Source organism: Ambystoma mexicanum, chromosome 10, assembly GCF_040938575.1.
Source record: "Ambystoma mexicanum isolate Mex_15411 chromosome 10, UKY_AmexF1_1, whole genome shotgun sequence".
Lineage (NCBI taxonomy): Eukaryota > Metazoa > Chordata > Amphibia > Caudata > Ambystomatidae > Ambystoma > Ambystoma mexicanum.
In genome coordinates, this window is record NC_090932.1 from 1,379,397,485 (window position 1) to 1,379,422,578 (window position 25,094).

At 46.4% G+C, this 25,094-nt stretch overlaps 1 protein-coding gene across 1 annotated transcript in view; it reads right to left on the minus strand.

Moving 5' to 3' along the window:
• ANKRD13A (ankyrin repeat domain 13A) overlaps positions 1–25,094 on the minus strand; it is a 1,258,643-nt gene that overhangs the window by 718,241 nt on the left and 515,308 nt on the right. Inside the window, exon 6 of the mRNA XM_069619390.1 lies at positions 5,878–6,067. Coding sequence (XP_069475491.1) covers positions 5,878–6,067 — 190 coding nt within the window. The remainder of the gene's footprint in view (positions 1–5,877; positions 6,068–25,094) is intronic.

Here is a 25,094-nt window from a genome sequence, read left to right on the forward strand (position 1 = left end):
TCACCTTCTGGAACCTCTCATTACACTACCTTCTTAAACCCTCTGACCCTATACTACCTCCTTCCACACTTGACACTCACACTCACTCTCATAATCATAGGTACACTCTTTCCACTTGGTACCACTCTCTCTCTCTCACATGCAATACCTCACATGCATCTGTGTCCAACTCCTCCACAGACACTTTAGCACTCATTTCCACCTTCCAGTCTCTGCCTGGTCTCTCGGTCCACCACCACATCTCTGACCTCACCCGATCACCTTTCACTGTGTAATGCTCCCAGCCATAGTTTGCTGGTTGTGCCCTCCTCCCCCATTGGGTCCGCGATCCAATCTGTCTTTTTCCCTGAGCTGGATAATTGTAGTGCCACTTTTGGTGTACAGTGATTTGAACAGTCTCTCTTATGCCCTCTGTTGGATAGGAGTTTAGCATTATTCTCCCTCTGAACTGCAGCAAGTAACTTCTCTCTTCTGGCCGGCGCCGGGCTGCCAGAACCTGTCTGAAAGTTGTCGGCTTTCTCCAGTGGTCTGCTGGGCTCCTTTGGTATTGCATTGCATGCTGATTTTGGTAGTTATGAAAAACAAGGAAAGAGAACTCTGGATAGAATTGGGGGGCAAGACATTGGGCGATGGACAATGGTACCAGAATCAACATTGAAGGCACATATAGGGGGTTCAGGGACTGGGGCCCCTCCCAGCTCCTTCACCCTGCTCTGGGATAAGATCAGCTCTTGCATGTGGCCCTGGTAGGCTGTCTACCCAAGGTCGGCAGGAGTCCGTCCCAACCTCCACTAGTAGGGTGAAACCCAAGACCCCACCACACTCAGCTTCAAAATATGGATGATGTAAAAAGACAGTTGCATATTTTGGAAATCGTATTAGTTGAAGAAAGACAGGCGTTTCTGGTCGCACATCAGTATTCCACTATTTGCACTCCTTCTGACGTTCTATGCGTGTTAACCAAATGTGCAGGAAAAACCAGTCACAGCCACCATTATAAGCCTAATACTCTTCATTGTGTTCTTAGCCAGGTCAAACAATATGCTACTTTAAGTGTAGAGGAAGTAGAAGTAAGGTTAATATGTACACCTCGAGACCTCCAAACTGTACTGAAGAGATGGTTTCTTATTCTAGTGTTAGAATTGATTGAGATATATATGAATATGGTAGTGAGGTAGAAGAAGAAATTAAGACCCTAATGAAAATTAAAGTATAGAGTGTTTTGAGGGGATTAATAAAGGTCTGTATGCATTGACCTGATACCCATGAAACTCCTTTCCCAGTATGTAACTGGCGAAGGACAATGTATGTAATAGTTATTATGTTGCAGTCTAGTGCAAAAGGGGGAATGTAGGTGCAGAGCTCTTCTTATGTCTTTATGAATAGATTACGTTGAAAGTTCAATCAATTCAAAGTCTATGTATTTTTTCTGTTGTGTCAGAATCATTTCAACTGCATCTCAAATTGAGTAACTGTTACCGCCTAGCAATGCTTGTCATACATCCATGTGTTTCTTTTGACATGCATAGACTATAACTCAAAACTGCTGACTAGCACTTTTCTGTGCCAAGTAATTTTGGAGGCACGTGGGATAAAAAGTTTCAGGTCAGAACAAAATGGACACTGCGAAAAGAGGTGCTTTCCGTGGGTGCGTCCAGAAGGAGCAGTCACGTGGCTGGTGTGATGTCATCTACATCGACAACAAACTACTTGGTAAAGGTTTGAATAGATTTGATGGACTGGGAGGGCCTTTCGCACTATACATGCATACAACATTCACTTTCATCATCTCACTGTGACCTATAAAGTGACCCATAAAGATAGTGCTATGGAGAGCGGGTCAGGCTGTGGCAGTCTGTTTTGATAGTGTTAAGATGTATTGTCTGGCATTGCCTTGCAAGACAAATAAAGCGGTCTCTGCTACTATTCTTAACTAAAACGTGAGCTTGGTTTCTGCGACATTAGATATGGCTCTCTGCCAGAGCTCTGCCACAAACATTGAGAGCGCTGAGATTTCATCCTACCCTATTATTTTAGCTAAAACAAGGCTGTGGTGTTGTCCATCAAGACTTTGCAGCACCTGGCCCCAATTGTGGTCAGGAAGGACCTCAAGGCAATGAAAACCAGCAACCCACTAAGACGCCAACATTAAAGAATGTCAACAGTCACTCCACACACCAGGAGAGAGGATTGGGTAGTGACAGTCACAGTAAAAGAGGGTCCTGGATGGGTACTCCCCTTAGAAGAATGGCTGTGTCTTTTCACTGCCTTAGAACCCAATGGAAATAAGGTTATGTGAAGCGATCAAAAGGGATTTCGTCGAGTTCACTGACAGACCCAAATGGAGGAACAAGATCTCCAAAAGGAGACATCCCGGAAACTGGACTGCCATGGAATTCCAGGAGATCGTGCATGCACTCATGAAATGTGTGGGCTGTGATAGGGAGATCCTCCTCCACTTCATCAGACCCTTCATCTAGGTAGCCAGAGTCCTTGGGTGCCCATGGCAATTGCAGGGGGACCATTGTGGCGGAGGTGGCAGTAAAGGAGTGGAACTCCAGGTAAGGCAGGAGGGGGGACCAAAGGCAATGATGACAGCCTCAAGGATGCATAAACCGGTGTTGGTGAAGCAGAGGCAATCAGAGGTACAGCCCTCCTCCAACGAGGATGGGATAAGCAGGGCCTGAGGTGGCGGAAAAACTTCACAAATATTTTCCCTAATGATATCCTGAAAATATCCCCTCATGGCTGGTGATTGTATATCCTCTGCAACATAATAAAGAGTCTTTCTTTAGATGGGGGATCAGGGTGAGGAACCTGTGGGGGCAGTTGAACACAGGAGGTTGTTGTAGCAGGTGTTCGGGAGGGCTCTCTACCACCCGATATCCACAGGTCTGAATAGACCAGCAATGAAGACGGAGGTAAGGGCACAGTAGGTGTCAGAGGCATGCACATAGGCACCGACCACTGCAACAAAACTACAAAGTTGTGCCGTCTTCTCAAAGGAGAAAAATGAATTTCCGTGCCCATCGGCCTTCCATAAGGCCCCAGGAGTTCCTGGGTCACATGGGCCATGCTTGCTGTATTAGTGGCCACTTTGCAATATTTTGTGCGCTAAATGTGTTTTGTGGAGTGTTGCGTGGGCTGAGCAAAAGATGAGGAGACCACTTCACGTGGCAACCTGGGAAACATGCTGATGTCATTGGCTAAGTATGGTGGCCTAACCACTTTGGAGGAGTGTGCCATTGATTTGGCCCCAAACCTTGCCCCCTTCAGCGGCAACTCAGGCTCTCGCCTGGTCTTAACCACAGATATGGTATCCTTGGACTGAGGTCCGGATTTTGCCCTCGAGCAGTAAACCATGGATGAAACTTCACAAGAACGAGGGTCACTAGTAACCTTACTGGGTCGCGAGGCTCCTAAAAAGGAGTCCCCAGGCCAGGGTGCCATTTAGGAAGCCTTACCCAAAGTCTTGTCTTCCAGAAAATTATTAAGATTTTCAGTAGGAGGGAGCACAAAGATGAACTGCCAGTGCTGAAGCCTTCTGTCTAAAGCCAGAACCATATGGGAGTCGCAGGGTCAGCTGGGGGCTCTGGGCCCACTAAAGGTGCAATGAGTGGGGGTGTGCAGCACAGATAAAGGGAGAGCTCCACACAGCCTAGGAACCAGTGGGAATAAAAAGAAATCAAATGAAAAAGAAGGGAAATAAATCAAGCAAGGAGCACATAGCTGAAGTATGGAGTAAGGGGTCACATGGCTGAGAGAACACACAACTACTGACACTGGAATAAATTCAAAGGGTTTTGGGATACAAAAGCAAAACATAAGACTATTGCATGAAAATTGTTTGAGGATCGCTGTAACAAAGGTTTTTGGGAAACGTAGTGCTTGAATGCAGGATTATATAAAAGGACAGCAAATAAAAAGCTATAAAGAAAGTTCCAGCCATGAAGGTCTGCTTAGTGATTTCTAGAGCTCAGTTATTATCTTTTCTTCTAGGGACCACAAGGCCTCTCAGCCTCTCTCAAGATTTCAGGGCTTCCTCCCTTTGTGCAATAAGTGGGGGTGTGCAACACAGATAAAGGGAGACCTCCACACAGCCTAGGAACCAGTGGGAAGTGTTTCAAATGTTACCCCCTTCTTGGGGCTCTCCTTCTCTGTTACTTACACCCCTCTCAACTGAGTCAAGGGGCTTTCCCAGCCTGTTACACATCCCCTCTTCTGGGGATCTCGTCTTTCTCATTCTTAACTGTAGCACAACCCTCTTCTGGGTTCAGAGGGCTTCTCCCCACCTCCCGTCCCCACCCTTGCTGGAGCACACCCCTCCTCTGGGGCTCCAGGGACTCTTTTCTTTGGTTACACATCCCCTCTTCTGGAATCAAAATCACGCTCTCTTTTTTTTAAAAACTTTTCACCAGCCTTTCTCTTGGGTCAGGATATCTTTCTTCTGGACTGAAAGGGCTCGCCTCCCCCTCGCTGGAGCACCCTCAACCCCTCCTCTGAACTCTTAGGACTCACCACCCCCTCTCTGGTGCACACACCTCTCCTGGATTTCCAGGGGCTTATCTCTTCCACACAGGAACACACCCCTCTTCTGAGGTTCAGGGGGCTCTTCTCCCCCTCACTGGAGTACACCCTTCTTCCGTTCTACGAGCAGCTCTTCTTCCCCTTACTGGAGCGCACACGTTTTCTGAGCTCTCCCCTTGTTTAGTGCTCTCCAGCTTTCTCAACAAACTCATCTCCTCAGCTCCCTTTGACACAATGTCTGTTCATCTTAGCCTCAGTTTTAAAGCCATCACTGTCCTTCCATTGGCTGAGGCAAACATATGAATTGATTAACGTACTTCCTATTCCAAGTCAGGGGAGGGAAGTCTTCAAAAGACTGGCCGCCATTTTAGATTTCTTTCAGTTTGTTTCCATGCAGGGGCTGGTGTTTGTCTGATGCTCTGCTTCTGCCTTGCCTCCTGGATTTCCTCCTTCACATAGGTTCGATATGTGGTTTCTGGTGTTTTGAAGTCTATCCAAGGGACAGGAAGGCTTCTAGTAAATTCCCCTTTGCACAATTGTCTTTCCTTTGTGAAGGGGGAAGGAAGAATTGTTGTCCTTAAATGCTGCAACTTCAGGGGAGGGAGAAATCTGTACTACTTCATAAGCACTGGTGCTGGGGGAGGGCAGAGTAGAGTAAATTAGGTGTTTCCCTTCGGGAGTCTGTGCCTTCCTTCAAAGGGTGTTTCCCAATAGCATATTTTTCTGAATCTCAGAAAGACATTCTGGAATCCATTCCGGGATTTGGATTTCCAAACCCGATTCATCCTGGGAGATGCAGTCCTGAATACTGTGTTTCTTTGGGACCTGGTAGTGCCTAACTAATTGCCCTGTCAGGGTGTTGGGAATAGTTCAGGTCCCATGATTGGCGTTACCCTGGGCTGGATGCGATGTTCACACTGTGAATTTGTCACATACTTCTCATGCATACATTTTTTATGTATACATTTACATCCTCAAAATTCCTACTGCATCAGAAAGCTCAGATAATTAAATGTTCACTACAGAGATCAGTGTTTACCCTGCAGGCCACAGGTGCCACTCCCAGCAGGATGGCAGACCTCTGCCCATTTGTGGTCAACATATGTAGGAGCGTTACATTGTTTAATGGTAAAACCTGCTATGTGAATTGCTAACAAACAGCAATAACTTTGGCAACAACAGATATATTCTAACAACTGAGCTATTATTAAAAATAATTGTAATCTTAATGAATAGAGATTTAATCTCAAAGAATACACACTATCTGTAAACCTTCCATTGAGTCCTAAAATGCATATGTTTGTCACTAATATAACGACCAAAGATGTATTTTCAGTAAGATCACCATACCTTTCAAAAGCAACATTTGAGGTATCAAGGGAGGTATTAACCACTGGAGATGTAAGGTGTTTGGTCACCTCCCTGTCCGGCGGCTGCATAGACTCCAACGTCACACTCTCAATTTCCTGAGAAATGTCAAAGCGTTCTTTCATGACGACCTTGGTATCATGGTTGACTTCCATGAGCTCCGCCCAGTTATCTATTAATAGAAAACAAGGGTTAATTGAAACCAAAGCACTCTTAAATCTGGACAACACACACGGAAGAAAACTGCCAATGAAACGCCCTCCTAATGTAACATAACATTAATAGGTCCAAACTTGAGGATTTAACGACACTCTGCGTTTGTCACATATTTAAAGGCTAAGGAAAAAGCTCACTAAATGAAGAGGGAATTAACACAGACCAAAAGACAATGGAAGGAAGCAACTACAAGGAACCACGAAATTCATCACCAAATTCTGCAGTGATAATCAAGTAATTATGAGAATATTGAGGAAGCACTGACACCTCTTACATCTGGACAAAGACCTAAAGGGTAATGTGGATGATACCCCAAGGGTTATATTTATATGAGCACATCCATTAAAAAATAAACTGAGCCCATTATTTCTACCAAGCAAGACTAGGCACAGCAGGGTACCCATTGGTTGCAACTGTCAAGGGATGGATTCTCAAAATGTAGTTCCTCAAAATGTAGTTCCTGCACAATGTACATAAAACATAAATACCCAAGAATTCAGCCGAATGAGAAGAATAAAAATCAAAATCAAAGAAATGATAAACTGTAGAACTAAATATGTTGTGTATGCGATTATATGCACATGCCATTCAAAATATATCGGCAGCACAAATAGAAAACTAAGATTGTGGATACGGAAACATCTGTATACTGTGGGAAGCCAATACCCCAGGTTCCCACTTGCTGCTCACTGGCCAGGGGACCATTAAATGGATGATAAAAGAGACATAGGATGTATTGGACTGCAGAGGGTCACCCTCTGGAAAAGAGGAGGGGACAAGCAACTTAAATTAAGACAGATAGAGGCCAAAATTATTTGCAGGTTGCGTACAACGGAGATGGGACTGAACTCGACAATGAGATGGTGGCCTTTCTACAACCTGCATAAACTAACAGGAATGCTGTAGAATGTTTAATTATTGAAATGTATATGTAGAAGAGTCAAATTTGATAATTTGATCATTTGAATTTAATGTACAATATAATTATCAAATGTAAATGTATCCAAATAGTAGGAAAGACTGTGGAATGAGAGAGGTATGGAAGACTCAATGAAGAAGAGAACCTTGCTTGGCATAAGTAATTATGGGCCACTCTTGAAGAGTTGGAATTACCAATTGACATGTAAACTTATAGAGGAAGCTTTCATATTAAGGGCTCAGTGCAATGAATACAAAAATACATTTTTAATGTGTTTTTAGATTAGTATATATTGTACTTGATGAATATAATATTGGACAGTTAGATTAAAGTGGCCATGAGCGTTTGCGCCTCTTAATCAATTAATCAAGTTATGAATAATTTGACCTTAGTGTTTATAGTACAGCGATGTAGCTAAGGATGCTTCATGATGATCATGAATTATACTGGGCTAAAAGCTGCAATGCCAGCCAATTTAGGGTGCTAGGAATAACCCATAAAATATTATTTGTGATATTGATTGCAGAGAAGTTGAATTAATTATGTGTACAAAAAGAACATTTTTTTTAAAAAAATATATTTTTATTTTATTTTTTAAGGTCAAACAAACACATTACAACTGTTTCAATATATGGAAAGCATCATGTCCCAGCACATTTTCAAACTCCCCAACTCCCCCCTCCCCCTTTAAACTAGAGCCGGTTCTCACATGTTGTTTACGGGAACATCATTGGGTGGTACGCTACCTAGACAGCCATCAACCGGGTCCTCCGTTTCGTTGTCACCCTGGTGAGGGTTTGTCAACGAGGCCACCAATTGCCGCCAGGCCAGCAAGGGCCCTACTTCTTCTTTGCCCCCCCCCCCTGGTGACCGCTTCAAACCAGACTACGGATTCAGCTTCCGCCCACCTCAAGAGGTCTGTCCACCATAACTCCACCCTAGGTCTCTGGGCTGCCTTCCAGCCCATGGCAATCCTACGTTTGGCCAAGACATAGGCCAGGTCCTTCATCTTGCTTATGTGTTTCAAATGCCGGGGTCTAGGGAACAGTCCAAGCATGCATGACCAGGTCGATTCCACATCCGGCACCACCCCCCCCGCCAGCCAGTTTCATCTTGACCTCATCCCAAAATCTATGCACCTCCGGGCAAGCCCAAAACATGTGTAGCAGTCCCGCGTTTGCCTCCCCACACCTGGGGCATTGCTGCATAGCTGATCTCCCGAACTTTGCAATCTTCCTGTCATGATCTCTGCTTCCAAAAGATCAGGACTTGCCTGACTCCCTTGGAAGCAGACCCATAACCCCGGTTCCTAGTGCCGCCAGTCCCAATTGGGACCTTTTGGACCCTGTCCTGGCGCCAGTGGCACCAGGCTCATAAAGATGCCCATTACCAGCGCTGGAAGCGCCAGGCTCATAATGCTTGGGTGGACTTACCTGCAGCAGACCATGCTGCTTACTTACCTGCCAGTTGAACCCCTGATCCTCTTCTGTTTGGGACTACTTTTCCTGTTGGGTGGGGCAGGAGCCACTCCCTAGGTTCAGAACACTGGAACTCTTCTGGAAAGCAGGAACTCTTTTCTTACCTAGGCGTGGCTGTGGAAGGAGACACCTAAGCACTACAGGAGGCTATTTAAACCACACCCGATGGATGAATCTTGCTTTGTGTTATTCTGCATTCTCTGCAGCAGAACGCTCATCGTGTCTTCTGCTTCTGATCCTGGGCCTAAGGGAACAAAGGCTTACCATCCTGGAATCCAGTCATCAGCAGCACCTGTAAAGACAAAGAAAGAACAGGTTAGCACTACGGTCTTCAGTGGCAGCACATCTGTTACCTGGTCCATCGGCTGTCACCAACGCCTCGCGCTGCATTCTGGCATCTGAAAGACAAAGGCTTACCTACTCTTCGCATGCTCCAGAGGTCTTCGCACTGCATTCCGGCATCTGAAAGACAAAAGCTTACCAGCTCTTCGCACGCTCCGGAGGCCTTCGGCGCTGCATCCCGCATCTGAAAGACAAAAGAAGGTGCGTTTAAAGACATTGGGCAACTTTATTACTCACGTGCCATTACTCCTTCCCACGCCGAATCCAGTGGGTATTCCAGCACCCTTCAGCTTCTCTAAAGCTCCGAACTTGTACCTGCAAGATAAAAGGGACAGTTAGTGCGCATCGTGAAGCAGGCTACAAGCGCTTACTTACGTGCTTCCAGGCGCTTCTATTCCTCACGCGGGTTCGATCCTCAACTCTCATCAGCCCGCCATCCGCCATCGCCGGAACCCTGCAAAACAAGAGATATCATTACAAAAGACTTTTAAGACATTTGAAGTGCCCAGAACTTACCGTTCGTGCAGTTAACGACGGACAGCAGTCCTCTGGGGTCAAGAGGCCTGCACCCTTATCCAGTGAAGAAACTGGTTACGGCACCCTGCCCCGAGGCAGATGGAGAGCTCGGCGTTCACTTACCTAAGGTGAGGGCGTTAACCTTTGGGGTTCTACAGGAGAAGAGAAAGGGAAGAGGAGAGAGGCACCCAATAACCCCAGTTCATTAATCCCATATTTTCTACCTGCAGACATCTTACTCTTCGAGTCAGACATACAGTGCACAGAGGTCCAGCCCAAAGAGCCAACCGTGTGTTACACATCACCTTTGAAGATACGGCATTCACCCAGTCAAGACCGGCGCCTCTGCGGGAATCAGGTGAGCGTTACAGAACACACAGCCAACCGCAAAACTCCCACCCAGGCGCTATGGAAACCTCGGATACCGACCAGCTAGCCCAGTTACTTGGGGAACTAAGAGCAGAAGTGCATGCAGCCCGTCAGGAAACGAATGCTCTAAGAAGGGAACTGATTATTTCCAAGGAGCGGACAGACGATCTCGCTAGACAATTGCTACAGTCACAAGCCGGACAAACTCCGTTACCCGCATCAGGGGCAAATCTTCCTTCAACATCCTCTACGAACCCAGTGCAGATCAACCTACCTGGGAATGTACCTCTGGCTCCGCCCGAACGATTTTCTGGTGACCCAAAGAGGTTTGCAGTATTTATTAATCAGTGCCGGTTGCACTTCTTATGCCGGCCAGCAGCCTTTCCAACTGATCAAGCTAAGGTAGCTTTCGTGCTTTCGTACCTTAGTGGCAATGCGGCAGACTGGTCGATCCCTCTAGTTAATCAAGATGATCCGGTTCTCCATGATTTTCAAGCTTTTCAGCTCAGTATGGAAAAACTGTTTGCAAGACATTCACAGGGGCAGGCCTTGGACAATGAGCTCCTTTCATTGCGACAAGGTAATCAAGACCTTTTGGCTTATATTGCGTCTTTCAACAGACTGATAGTGGAAACTCGATGGCCTGAGAACAAAAGGATTACGCTGTTTTATAGAGGTCTACGTGGAGAGCTCAAAGATGTGTTAGCCCAAGTAGTGAATCCCCCGCAAGACTGTTCGGACTATATTGACTTAGTCGTTCAAATTGACCACAGACTGCAGAACAGGAAGGCCGATCGTTCCAAGTTTGATGCTCGAGTATTTTCCAAACCACCAACTCCTACCAAAGGAGTAGACTCCGGGGAACCCATGCAAATAGGGGGCCTGAAAGGACCACTAACACAAAAGGAGCGGGAAAGGAGAAAACAGCTGCAATTATGCCTCTATTGCGGAAACTCGGGGCACTTTCTTCGAGACTGTCCGGTGAAACCAGCCAAGAAGGCAGTAGGAGCTGCAGTTACCAGGGTCACAAACTCTGAGCAGGGAAACGACCTCGCCCGACAAGAATAGAGGTCCTCTTGCCGAGCGTTAAAACCAGTTCCGTGACCTCGCATTTCGTGATACCTATGGTCCTCATTAGCCCTGAACATCCGGATCGATTACATGCGATTGAAGCTTACGTCGACAGCGGTGCCATCGGCAATTATGTGGATCATGAAATGGTTTTGAGGATGAATCTGACTCTTTGTCCAAAGGCTGTAAAGGACGTCATTACTACGGTGGATGGTACGGAGATAGCCTCCGGACCAGTAACGCATACCACCCAAGAAGTGACGCTAGTAAGTCAAGATGGACACCATGAGAAGATCGTGTTCGATGTGATCAAGGCCCCTCAGTTCCAGATTATTCTAGGAATTCCTTGTTTAGAGATGCACAATCCTCAGATCGATTGGCGAGCAAGAACGGTTCAGTTTCCAGAATGTGTCTCTACTTGTCACCCTCGACCTGGTGTTGCACTGGCAGCAATTTCCTCGGAGGCTCCCCAGTTACCTCCTGAATACCTAGAATTCCAAGATGTTTTCCGGAAGGATCAGGCTAACTCTCTACCTCCTCATAGGTCTTATGACTGCCAGATAGACCTGATACCTGGATCTACTCCTCCTTGTAGTAGAATTTATGCCCTCACCGAGGCTGAGAATCTTCACCTCCGACAATACCTGGATCAATACCTAGCGAATGGGTTTATTCGTCCTTCCAAGTCCCCTGCTTCCTCAGCTTTGTTCTTCGTTCCAAAAAAAGAAGGGGACCTTAGAACTTGTATAGATTATCGCGCCCTGAACCAGATCACCGTTAAGAATAGATATCCGTTACCTTTGATCCCTGAACTCCTGGACCAAGTCAGAAAAGCATGCATATATACAAAGCTGGATCTTAGAGGAGCCTACCACTTGGTACGAGTAAAAGAGGGCGATGAATGGAAGACGGCCTTCCGCACCAAGTATGGGCTATTTGAATATCAGGTCATGCCCTTCGGACTTTGCAATGCCCCGGCCGCCTTTCAATATTTTATGAACGATGTCCTCAGAGAGCTCATAGATGTGTGTGTTGTTGTTTACATTGACGACATCCTCGTTTATTCTTCATCGGAAACTGAACATCGGAAACACGTGAAAATGGTCCTCGAGAGATTGCGTCAACACAAACTTTTCGCTAAGTTGGAAAAATGTGTTTTCAGCGTGACTGAAGTTGAATTCTTGGGATTCATATTATCACCTAGCGGAGTGCGTATGGATTCAAAGAAGGTCGATGCAATTCTCAAATGGCCATCGCCATCCTCCGTAAAAGGTGTTGAAAGCATGTTAGGCTTCGCTAACTTTTACCGCAGGTTTATCCCCGAATTCTCTCGAATAGTCCAGCCCATCACCACCTTGTTAAAGAAAAACAAACGTTTTGAATGGTCTACCGAGGCGGAACAAGCTTTCCAGAATTTGAAGACTAGATTTATCTCTGCACCGATCTTAAAACATCCTCGCCCAGAACTCCCCTACATCGTTGAAACTGATGCTTCGAGCCTTGCCATGGGGGCAGTTCTATCACAAAAGGACCCAGTAACCAATCAGTTGCATCCCGTGGCATTTTGGTCCCGCAAATTCTCGCCTCCTGAAATCAATTACACTATTACTGATAAGGAACTTCTAGCTATCAAGTCTGCCTTTAAGGCTTGGCGGCATTATCTTCTGGGGGCCCGACACACCGTTACTGTGATTACAGATCACCGAAACCTGCAATATTTGAAAACCGCAAAAGCTCAATCCTCTAGGCAACTCCGTTGGGCACTATTCTTTGCCGAGTTTGACTTCATAATTACCTATCGACCTGGTACAAAAAACGGTAAAGCTGATGCCCTTTCTCGGATGGGAGTGGAAGAACATTTGATCAATCCTAAACCTGTACCTATCATTCCCGAACAAAGAATTCTAGGTGTAATCGCCACACAATCCATAGAGGAAGTTAAGGATAAAGCCAGGCTACTGGTAACTCCAGCAGACATACAGAATTGGCATCTGCAGGGAAAGGACTTTACGTTGAAGGACAACCTATTATATTTCCAAGAACGGTTATACCTGCCCAGCACAGATTTACAGAAAAAGGTAATCTCTTGTTATCACGATTCTTTAATGGAAGGACATCCCGGTATGACCAAGACCTCGGAAAAGATCAAGCGCTACTTCTGGTGGCCGTCTTGGAAAAAAGATATCAGAGACTTTATAATGTCCTGTGGAGTATGCGCCCAAAACAAGAATCAAAAGGAAAAACCAGCCGGCCTCTTACGCCCTATTGACATCCCGCCTCGCCCTTGGCATACGCTTTCTATGGACTTCATCACCGATCTACCTCCATGCTCCGGATACAATACGATCCTAGTAATCGTGGACCTATTCTCAAAGATGGCGCATTTCATTCCACTCAAAGGCTTACCAACAGCAGCAACTCTGGCCCGAGAATTTCTCGAAAACATCGTCCGACTGCACGGTTTTCCTTCAGTTCTAATTTCGGATCGAGGTAGTCAATTTATTTCTCATTTTTGGCGAAGTTGCTGTCGGTCGGCTCAAATCGATGTGAGACTTTCGACCAGCCACCACCCTCAAACCGACGGACAAACCGAGAGGACCAATCAAACTCTGGAACAGTATTTGCGCTGCATGCTACAACAAACTGAAAAAACTTGGAAAGATATCCTTTGGATAGCCGAATATGCCTACAATAACTCTGTCCACTCGGGAACTGGGAAAACCCTGTCTTTTCTTTTATACGGTAGTCACCCTCGAACCTCGGAGTTGGATCCACTCCAAGATCTTGGAACACCAGCAGTAGACCACCTGCATTCTACAATCACCCAAGCCTTTAAGGAAGCCGTTTCTCACCTTCAAAGGGCTAAAGAACAATACAAGAAAGGAGCAGACCAACATCGGAAGGAAGCCCCCCAATATCAAGTAGGAGATCAAGTCTGGTTATCCACCAAATATCTACCTCTAAAAGGACCACACACATGCAACCCAAGATACCTTGGTCCCTATTCCATCACTACCATAGTAAATCCAGTAGCGGTCAAGTTGGACTTGCCCCCTCACATGAAGATACATCCGGTCTGCCACGTCTCTCTATTAAAACCCGTGCAACCTCAAACCCGACTAACTACATCTCCAAAACCTATTCTAGTTGATGGAGAACTCGAGTTTGAAGTCAAAAGCATCCTGGATTCCAAGATCTCCAAATCTAAACTATTTTACCTGATTGACTGGAAAGGCTACGGTCCCCAAGAAAGATCCTGGGTACCTGCAGAATATGTCCACGCGCCTCGTCTAATCAAAAGATTTCATCGAACATTTCCTAACAAGCCCAAACCCCCGGAGAAGCCCGGTTTGGGAGGGGCCTTGAGGAGGGGTGCTGTCATGATCTCTGCTTCCAAAAGATCAGGACTTGCCCGACTCCCTTGGAAGCAGACCCATAACCCCGGTTCCGAGTGCCAGCCAGTCCCAATTGGGACCTTTTGGACCCTGTCCTGGCGCCAGTGGCACCAGGCTCATAAAGATGCCCATTCCCAGCGCTGGAAGCGCCGGGCTCATAATGCTTGGGTGGACTTACCTGCAGCAGACCATGCTGCTTACTTACCTGCCAGTTGAACCCCTGATCCTCTTCTGTTTGGGACTACTTTTCCTGTTGGGTGGGGCAGGAGCCACTCCCTAGGTTCAGAACACTGGAACTCTTCTGGAAAGCAGGAACTCTTTTCTTACCTAGGCGTGGCTGTGGAAGGAGACACCTAAGCACTACAGGAGGCTATTTAAACCACACCCGATGGATGAATCTTGCTTTGTGTTATTCTGCATTCTCTGCAGCAGAACGCTCATCGTGTCTTCTGCTTCTGATCCTGGGCCTAAGGGAACAAAGGCTTACCATCCTGGAATCCAGTCATCAGCAGCACCTGTAAAGACAAAGAAAGAACAGGTTAGCACTACGGTCTTCAGTGGCAGCGCATCTCTTACCTGGTCCATCGGCTGTCACCAACGCCTTGCGCTGCATTCTGGCATCTGAAAGACAAAGGCTTACCTACTCTTCGCATGCTCCGGAGGTCTTCGCACTGCATTCCGGCATCTGAAAGACAAAAGCTTACCAGCTCTTCGCGCGCTCCGGAGGCCTTCGGCGCTGCATCCCGCATCTGAAAGACAAAAGAAGGTGCGTTTAAAGACATTGGGCAACTTTATTACTCACGTGCCATTACTCCTTCCCACGCCGAATCCAGTGGGTATTCCAGCACCCTTCAGCTTCTCTAAAGCTCCGAACTTGTACCTGCAAGATAAAAGGGACAGTTAGTGCGCATCGTGAAGCAGGCTACAAGCGCTTACTTACGTGCTTCCAGGCGCTTCTATTCCTCACGCGGGTTCGATCCTCAACTCTCATCAGCCCGCCATCCGCCATCGCCGGAACCCTGCAAAACAAGAGATATCATTACAAAAGACTTTTAAGACATTTGAAGTGCCCAGAACTTACCGTTCGTGCAGTTAACGACGGACAGCAGTCCTCTGAGGTCAAGAGGCCTGCACCCTTATCCAGTGAAGAAACTGGTTACGGCACCCTGCCCCGAGGCAGATGGAGAGCTCGGCGTTCACTTACCTAAGGTGAGGGCGTTAACCTTTGGGGTTCTACAGGAGAAGAGAAAGGGAAGAGGAGAGAGGCACCCAATAACCCCAGTTCATTAATCCCATATTTTCTATCTGCAGACATCTTACTCTTCGAGTCAGACATACAGTGCACAGAGGTCCAGCCCAAAGAGCCAACCGTGTGTTACACATCACCTTTGAAGATACGGCATTCACCCAGTCAAGACCGGCGCCTCTGCGGGAATTAGGTGAGCGTTACACTTCCCGGGGGTTAAATAAGCCCTATGGGTAACATACAATTGAAGCTGTTGGAATCTCGCGTTATGGGACACCTTTTTATGGTACCTCTGGGCCCGTTCCCACTGCCCATCCGTCATGGGTCCTCCCACCTCCTCCTCCCAATCTTGTCTCAATTGGAGCAACTCCTTCCCTGCCCTTACTCGCAGGAGCTCATATATCCTCGATATTTTGTGCCCGCCCTCCGATACATCATACATGGTTTCCAGGGAGGCATCTGGATCCTCCGGGAGCACTGTCTCAGGCCATCTTTCTCTAGTCTTTTTCACCAGCCTAGTGTAGGTTATATATTGGCCACCATGTACTCCCGTCTCTTCCTGCAGCCGCTGAAAGTCCACTGCCTCCCCTTCCTGTCATATGTCCCCGAGGGTGGCTAGGCCTACCTGTTCCCAGTATCTGCGGACCGATTCAAGTAGTTGAGAGTCGCTCCAGCACAGCGCCGCCAAAGGGGCCTGCTGGGAGTATGGTTCAGAGTCCCCCCAATGTTCCATGTCCTGTGCCAGATCTCCCAGCCTAACCTCAGTAGCCACCCCTTGCCCACCAGTTTATCTCTGCCCAACCACACCACTTCCATCAGAAAGTATGGGGCTGTATCTTCGCGCATGAGCCTGGCTTCCGCCGAGTCTTCAGTTGAGAGCCACCTGGCCACGTACTGCAGCTGCCCCGCCAGATAATAGAGTTCGAAGTTAGGCAGGCCTATACCCCCCCCCCTGTCACACGAATTCTGGAGCTTCCACAGAGCCACCCTATTACTAGAGCTGCCCCACACAAAACCTCTACACACGCTGTGAAGTTTCGCGAATAGGCTCCTGGGTATCAGAAACAGAACGTTTATGAAGAAGTGCAAGAGTCTAGGCAGGACCACCATCTTGAGCAAGGCCGCCCTCCCCATCATGGTTAGGGGCAATCTGGACCAAAATACCATACTGTTCTTTATCCCCTCTATCGCCTTTTCCGTGTTGTGCTTGTGTTCTGTCTCGATCTTGTGGTAAATGTTTATTCCCAAATACCTTAATGTTACGGGCTGCCATGGTATTGGCAGAACAGGCAGCCTCTGCACCGGGACATTCCTATATTTACCCAAAGGGAACAGGCTGGACTTTCCAGGGTTCGCCGATATCCCCGAGAGAATGGCGTACCGTTCTATCACCTCTAGGACGTACTGTAGGTTTTCTTCTGGGTAGCGCAAATAAAGGAGCATATCGTCCGCATATAATGATATCAGATGCTCTGGCCGTGTTTATGCCCACCTCCCCATATTGTTGTCGCAGGCATATTGCCAGCGGCTCCAATGCCAGTATATATAGCATAGGTGACCAGGGATATCCCTGTCTGGTCCCCCTGCCCAGTTGCCAAGAATCTGAGACCGTGGACCCTGTCTTGACCCTCGCCATCGGGGTGCTGTAAAACAACTGGACCCATCTGAGGTATCCAGGTCCCACTCCGTACCCCTTCAGGACCGCTTTCAGCCAGAGCCATCGTACCGAGTCGAAGGCTTTGACCGCGTCTAGCGACACTATCGCAAGCTCGCCCGTGTCTTGCTCAGTTTGGTCTATGACATGGTGTAGCCTCGGTGGTTATCGGTGATGTTCCTACCCGGAACATATCCCGTCTGATCTGGATGTATCAATTTCTTAATCACCCTCTTCAGTCTATTAGCCAGCGCCGCCGGGAGTATTTTGCTGTCCTGGTTGAGCATGGACAATGGTCTGTAAGACCCGCGCTCCACGGCCGGCTTGCCTGGTTTCAGGAGTGGGATGATTACAGCCTCACGGAGGGACAACGGGAGTTCTCCCTTCTCATAGGCCTCGTTGAAAGTGGCAAGCAGTGGCTGGAGCAACTCTTGCTGGTACGTTTTGTAGAACTCGCTGGGCAGCCCATCCGAACCCGGCGCCTTGCAAGTGGGCAAGTTCCGAATCACTACCTCCAGCTCATCCGAGGTGACGGGTGCGTCCAACTCAGAACGTTGTAGATCATCTAAGGTGGGCAGCTCAATGTCCCCCAATGTGTCCAGTATGTCTTGACCCATATCCTCCCCCGTGTCCTCATACAAGTGTCTGTAAAACTTGTATTCCTCATTTACCTCTTTCTGGGTGTTGCATATGCTACCTCCTTTGCCCTGAATCTCACTAATCACCGAGCGGGGGGTCTCACTCTTGTACAGCCAAGCCAGCAATGTGCCCGGCTTGTCGCCCCCTGCGTGTATCCTCTCCGTATATTTCCTGTAGCTAAATCTGCACAGTCTGTCCCAGAGTGCGCTGCAGGACAACTGTAGCTCCTCTACTCTGGTTCTGTTATCATGAGCGGTGCTCACGCAACGCGTGAGCTCCTCTAGCTCCCTTTCCGCCTCCCAGAGCTCCCTTTCGACCCCCCACCCCTTGTAGCCCCTTAACTTGGGAAATAGCTACCCCCCGCACCACCACCTTCTACGCTTCCCACAATGTGCCCACAGAGCTTACGCTTCCCGTATTTGTATCAAAATATTCTTCAATGGCATCCCTCAGGCCCTCCTGAAACCCCGCATCCTGCAGAGCCTCGTTCCTAAGTCTCCATGTAGGAATCTGCGGTCGTGGGGGCTGGTGTCTCCAGTCTACCACCAAGGGCGAGTGGTCCGACAACACTCGGGCTTTGTATTCCGCTACTTCTATTTCTCTCACTATCCCGGCAGTTACAAACATGTAGTCTAATCTTGTGTACAAATCATGTGGCGCTGTGTAGTGTGAGTACTGTCTATCCGTGGGGTGCAGCCTTCTCCACGCATCCTCTAGGCCTAGGTCTTTCAGTAAGGTACTCAGCGCTTTAGCCGCCGGTGCCGTTTTTCCTGCCCTGTCCTTGGACCTATCCATTCTGGGGTCTACGGTACAGTTAAAGTCCCTCCCCACACTACCGTGCCCCCCGCCAGGGGGCCAAGTTTACCATAGAGGGTCCTAAAGTAAGCCGCTGTATCGTTATTGGGGGCGTACAAATTTATGATGTGTACTTCTCTGTTTTCCAAGAGACCCGTTAGCACCACCATTCTACCCTCCGGGTCCACCATAGAATTAAGCACTCGGAACGGCACATGGGGCACCACCCAGGTGACAACCCCTCTGGCATACGCCGAGTACGCCGCCCCCACAACAGTGCCCTTCCATTTCCTCCCGACCACCTCCAGCCTTTCCCTAGTGAGGTGGGTCTCTTGCAGCAGGGCTATGTCTACGCGCATCCTCTTTAAATACAACATCACTTTGTTACGTTTAAGGTAGCTGTTGAGGCCCCGTACATTTCAGGTCACAATTCTAAGATTACCCGATGCCATCTGGTCGGTCTATCTCCATCCCATCCCTCCCCATAATGTTCCCCATGTAGGGTTGTTTCCTGGATCTTTCCCTACTGTTGACGAACCGTGCCCCCCTCCCCCTTCCCCAACCTCACACCACTGCACACAACTCCCCCCCTCCCAAACCACCCCCAACAATAGCCCAGCTCCATCCCTGGATCTCAGGCCTACCCACGTCTGGACCCGTCTCGTGACCAAGAACAAGGACCCTGCAGGGTGTCACCAAACGAACAGTGACCTAACTAAATATACTACTATCGGGTGCAGAGGTTACTCCCCAGGAGCTCCCAGTCATCTATTTACTAGAAGTGAATTCAACGGGACCTGCCGGCAGATGCCGTGACTTCCCCCACACAAGCACAATATCAAACTATATTCCAGTCCCAATGTCATAGCTATGGCCTCACAGGTGCCTCTGCAACGTGCTACTTATCTCCATCCGCTTCTGTCTGGCCATCCAATTCCTGAGGTCGACCTTGCATATCCAACCATTCCATCGCTTCGCTCGGCGTCTCAAAGAAGAGGGATCTGTTCTTATGAAACACCTTTAACCTGGCGGGGTAAAGCAACATGTATCGGTGGCCTGTTTCTCTGAGCCTCCTCTTCACCGTTCCAAAGTTCATTCGACTCCGTTGTACGAGCAGCGTGTAATCCGGATACGCTGTTATATTCGCTGACCCCCTTTATATCGTGCCCCCTTTCCAAAAAAAAAAATAGAGAATCTTCTCGAGGTCACGATAGTTCAAGATCTTTGCAATCAGCGGCCGCGGGGGGCTCCTGGGGCCGGTCTCCTGGTCAGGGCATTGTGCGCCCTTTCGACCGCGAACCCCTGGGTCAGCTCTCCGCCTGTAATCTCCTGCAAAAGCATGGTTTCAACGGAATCCGTGGGGTTCGATCCTTCCATTCCCTCCGGTACCCCCACTATGCAAATGTTATTGCGCCTGGCGCACCCCTCCGCCTGCTCTCCACTGTCCTCCAAATTGCCCACTCATTGCACGAGGGCATGAAGTTCCTTGGGGTGTGTATTGCACGCCTCCACGGTCGGGGCCAACTCCTTCTCCAGTTCCCCTGTGTGCTCTGTGATCGTTCGCACATCCTGGCGCACTGCTCCTATCTTGAGGTTTAGGCCCTCTTGCAACTCTTTCATGGCCAGGCCCAGCTTCGTCTCCCAGGCCACCTTCAGGTCGGCAATTGCTGCCAGCACCTCCTGGATAGTACCCGGTGGGTCCGTCGCCGCCGCGGGGGTTTCTTTGCTCTTGCCCCCTTCCGCGCCCGAGGGCGACCTAGCATAAGTCTCCATCGTGGGCTGTTTGATCCGGGGTCGCACCACCTTGAAGGACATCCTGTTGCGTCGGTTGGGCCCACGCGTCCAGCTGTATCCTTGTGGGTTCACTCTGCGAGCCCACCACGATCCATGGCCTCTGCAGTGGGGGCTCGCCCTTATGTTCTTGCTTTCAGCCCGAGGCGCATACGGCCCGTCTATCTGGTTGGGCTCGCCCACATGCCGACCAACCTTGTCTTCCTCAACTCGTCGGTCCTTTTATGGCCCTTTGTCCTCAGGCGGCCATCTTGGGTGCTCCCCTTCCTTTGCGCGACCGCCACCTTCTTCGGGGTCTAGTTCTGTGAATATGCAGTCTCGCCGTTGGGGAGGGCACGCACCGTGTGCCCCCCACTTTCATACGCCTTTAGATGCACCGTGGGCTCGAAAGTCCGCCAAAAACCGTCACTTCTCCTCAGGATCAGGATCGGATCATCGGGAGCTCCTCCAAGGAACGTCCTCTCACGTAGCCATCAAGTCACGCCCCCCCAAAAAGATAACATTAAAATGTACCACGGTAAGGTATAATTTGCATGAATTAAGCTTTCATGCATTTTGTTGTATTCAAAATGCTATCAAAAATGGCCAAAATTGAGTGTGTGACATCACATGCATAACGTGTGATGCCACAATATAAACATCATTAAATACTGATTTCAACGCCTACTAATTGGATTGGATTTCTAGCAGCGCTCACTAAATGATAGACTGCGGGGGATAAAGCATAAAATATTACTTGTTGCAGAGCAATTTAATAACTACTTACACAGAATGTTAACTTCAATATGTACCATGCTAAAGTCCATTCTGGGTGAATTATACATTCATGCATTTGGTTATATACAAAATACTATCCAATATGGCGGAAATCGAATGTGTGACGTCACACACACACAACATGTGACGTCACAATGTAAACATCAATAAAAACGGATTTCAAATGGCAGCTGCAGCAAAATGTGCACACGGAACACCGCTAGACTACTCATAGAGCCTGGCTGGCAACAATAAGTGAAGAATAAGGAAACCTTATAATGTTATGAGAAGAAGTGTATGCTGGCCATTTACCAATAATACTTTCTGTACAAAGGGGAACAACACCCCATGCAATGAGAAGAGGATTGCAATGCCTGGTCCGTGTCGATAGGAATATACCCTGCAAAGGGAGTGGACAAACAATTTATATTAAGCAAAAAACTTTGTGGCACTTCAGGTCCAGCAGGGATTGTACCCCTTATATAGCATTCATATGAATAATGTACGACTGCATTTAGAAGACACAAGAATTGAGGTGAGCTCACCTGTGGTGTACAATATGCATTTTGTAGATATATGCGTAGCACAATCAATAACAGTAGTGGGTGTTGGGATTTTCCCTCATTAAATTAAATGAGAGAATGAAAGAATGGAGCTACACTTGGATGGTGAATGACTATGTTAAAGACATGGAGGAGGGGCATCACAATGATAAGGGTGTGTTCTTCCCCATAACTAGCACTAAATAAGAGCACAGGAGGTTTCTATGGTGCAACACTGTATTATGTACTGTACATATTGAACTAATGGAATATATATATTTTCCATCTCTCTGAACTCTCTGACCCTCCCCATCGTCCATCCTAATATGCCTATCTTTTTTTATTTTTTATTTTTTTATTTGATATAGCTGTAAAAACAGCCTTTCAAAAATTAACAAATCGAATGTCCAAAGATAATATCATCATACAAATCATACAAAGACGGAAAAAAAAGGATAAACATTAGTAGAAAACAGAAAAAATAAATACAACAATGAATACAAAACACAAAAACAATAAGAAAGAAATTATGAAATTTTTTGCCCATCACATAATACTACACTTGATCACTTTATAATTTAAAAAGAAAATAGAGGAAAAAAACATAACTCATTTAAAATCTTACCAAATCTCGATTCAATTAACCAGGTCTAAAATAAAACAGTCAAAGTCTGTATATCATTCAAACATTTTTATATGAGTCAACATTAGCTCAAGACTGTATGACATGTAGATTTTGTTACGGTCAATTACATCAGACTGTTCCCCTAAACTTAACGATTGAATAAAAATTGTCATCGCTATGTTCATTTTTGGAATTTGACTATTATATAAAATACTCCAAAGAGTTTCAGAGTCTAAAATTAGACGCCCAACGAACCTATGTTTAAAGAGAATCAATCTTCTCTCTCTTAAGTCCGGGCATTCAACAATTAAATGTTTCAATGTTTCCATCTGTAGTGGCACTTTACAAAATCTACAATTACCATTCTCTGTAATTCTCCTCATAAACCGTACTTCATTGGTGAGACAGATGTTCAGTCTAATTCTCAAATATGCTAGTCTGTTTTTTAGGATCGGGATATCTTAGCAAATAATGTTCAGTATTATACAGTTCTTTCATTCTATATGCTTGATAGTTAAATCATCTCAATTTCATGCAATAATTCCTAGTATTGATCCAATCATTCAGCCACAGTTTGTTTTGGCTCTTTCAGGATTATTAATGAGGAGGTCATTCTCAATACCTGATTCCTCCACCATTTGTTTTATCCTGTTACGCCATTTACAAACTCTCTTGTTGTCGGATTCCAGCATGTATTTGCCCATTGTAAACATTACACTATTTGTGTCAGTCACTATCAAATACTTGCGGAATAGTGAAAAAACTTTCCAACAGCAAATGGCAGGTTGTATACTAATTGACCTTTTCACAAATGACCTCAGGAGAATTGACCTAATTTAGAAGGTCAATTAGGACATATATGCGGGGGGAAACCCACCGCAACCGCCCCCACCCAATCCAAAACCCCCTGCAACCCCCCCACCCAATCCCTTTATATTATTTCTAATGCAAAAACAACTCAATACATATATAAAATAACTAAAATAATAGAAAGGTAAATTGTGCAGAAGGTCAAATAGGACCACTATAATTAGGTAAATTGTGCAAAAGGTCAATTTGGGTAATACCAAATGGCATACAAAGATATCATGGCTAACTCGTGACAAATCAAACACAGACACTGTTAATGGTACACCACATATTGTTTTCCAATATCGACCCTCCAATTTTAACCATGTTTGCTCAGGTATGATGTCTCTAGATTCAGCCCCATATGTCAAAATAGGAGTGACTTTTTGTTTATAAAATAGCATGGCCGGTGACATTGAGAATTTTCCATATTTGGCTAATATGATTTTTGTTTCAGCATTGCAAGTTCTGTTCCTTTGCTTCACTTCTCTATGATACGGTATGTCATTAGCATCATTACTGATTTGTAAGCCTAGATATTTGTACTCAGAGACAAGCTCAATAACAACATTTTGTATTGTCCAAGCTTTTATGAGGTTCTTTTTTAGGCCCATTGTCATTATTTTGCATTTTTCTTCATTTATTTTTAGCAAATTAGCATCCGTGAATTGGGTCAAAGCTGATAAAGCCAGCAATCCCCTGGAAATCTTAGCCAGTAGAACCACGTCATCGGCATAGAACAACCAGGGGATTGCTTGACTCCCAATGCGCGGGGCATCTGAGATGATCAACTTAGATACATGCCGTACATCGGAAATAAAAAACTTAAACAATGTACTAGCCAGTATGCATCCTTGCTTTAAGCTTCAAAATGTTTCAAATGGGTTCAACAATGTACCATCCAATGCCAATCTAATTTGAACTGTTGTGTTAGTGTGTAGTTCATTTATCCAAAAGACCAAATAAGTGGGACAATTTGCCATTATCAGTTTCCTAATAAGTAATTTTCGACAGACTGAATCGAATGCAGCCTGTAAATCAATAAACGCCAGAAATACCAGGAGTCCCTTCGATTGCTCTCGTCGCTTAATGATCTCTAGGATATGTAGATTGATGGACCATTCCAGGCAAAAAACAGTTTGATTAGGGTCTCTCATTTTGGTAGTGTTTTGCCAATTATTTAAATCTCTAAGCAACAATCTTGCAAATAATTTGCTAGGTATATCCAACAAAGAGATGGGTGTAAGTGGTTTCAACCCAGCACTCCACCTACGTCAATGTCTAGCGTGAGATGCCCAGCTGGAACCCTTATTTATATATTTTTATGTCCAAAAGTTCTTTTATTTCTGGGTGATGTACCCTTATATCACGCCCCTCACTTTGAATCCCCCCCGGTCTCACTGAACCAAGAAGTAGGTTGTTTTGCAAAGTTAAAAGATTTATTTGATGAATCAAACAATATACATATCACACTTTTATGAATATGAACAATATCTAGATATCACACTTATTATTATTTCTACAATGATCAGCAATGGGTGATATCACAACAATCAACTATCTCTTTAATAAATAGGAGTATGGGTGAGAAGAATAATGTAGCAGGGAATAACATTGTGTGGTTCCAATGGAATGCAATGATATGAAATTAATGCAGCACAGAAAGAAAACTTGATATGAATTCAATCAAAGACAAGGTAATCACTCTTTCCCCCTGTTACTCAATCCCCCCTAATATGCAGCATAAAGAGATGGAATGAGGGCACACAGGTTTCAGGAATGTACAATCAACAAATGCAAGTTCAATCCCAATTCCCCCAGCAAGCTTAGAGGACAGGAATGATTTTAAAACAGGTCAAATGCTTTTAAATGTGATTTGAAATGAATGGGAAACATGCAAAAAATTGATTTTAATTCGCTAAATGGGATTCAAAACTAGTGGGAACTGCTTTGGATAGGTTCAGGTAGACGCTAGCAATGATGTTAGAATGACTGG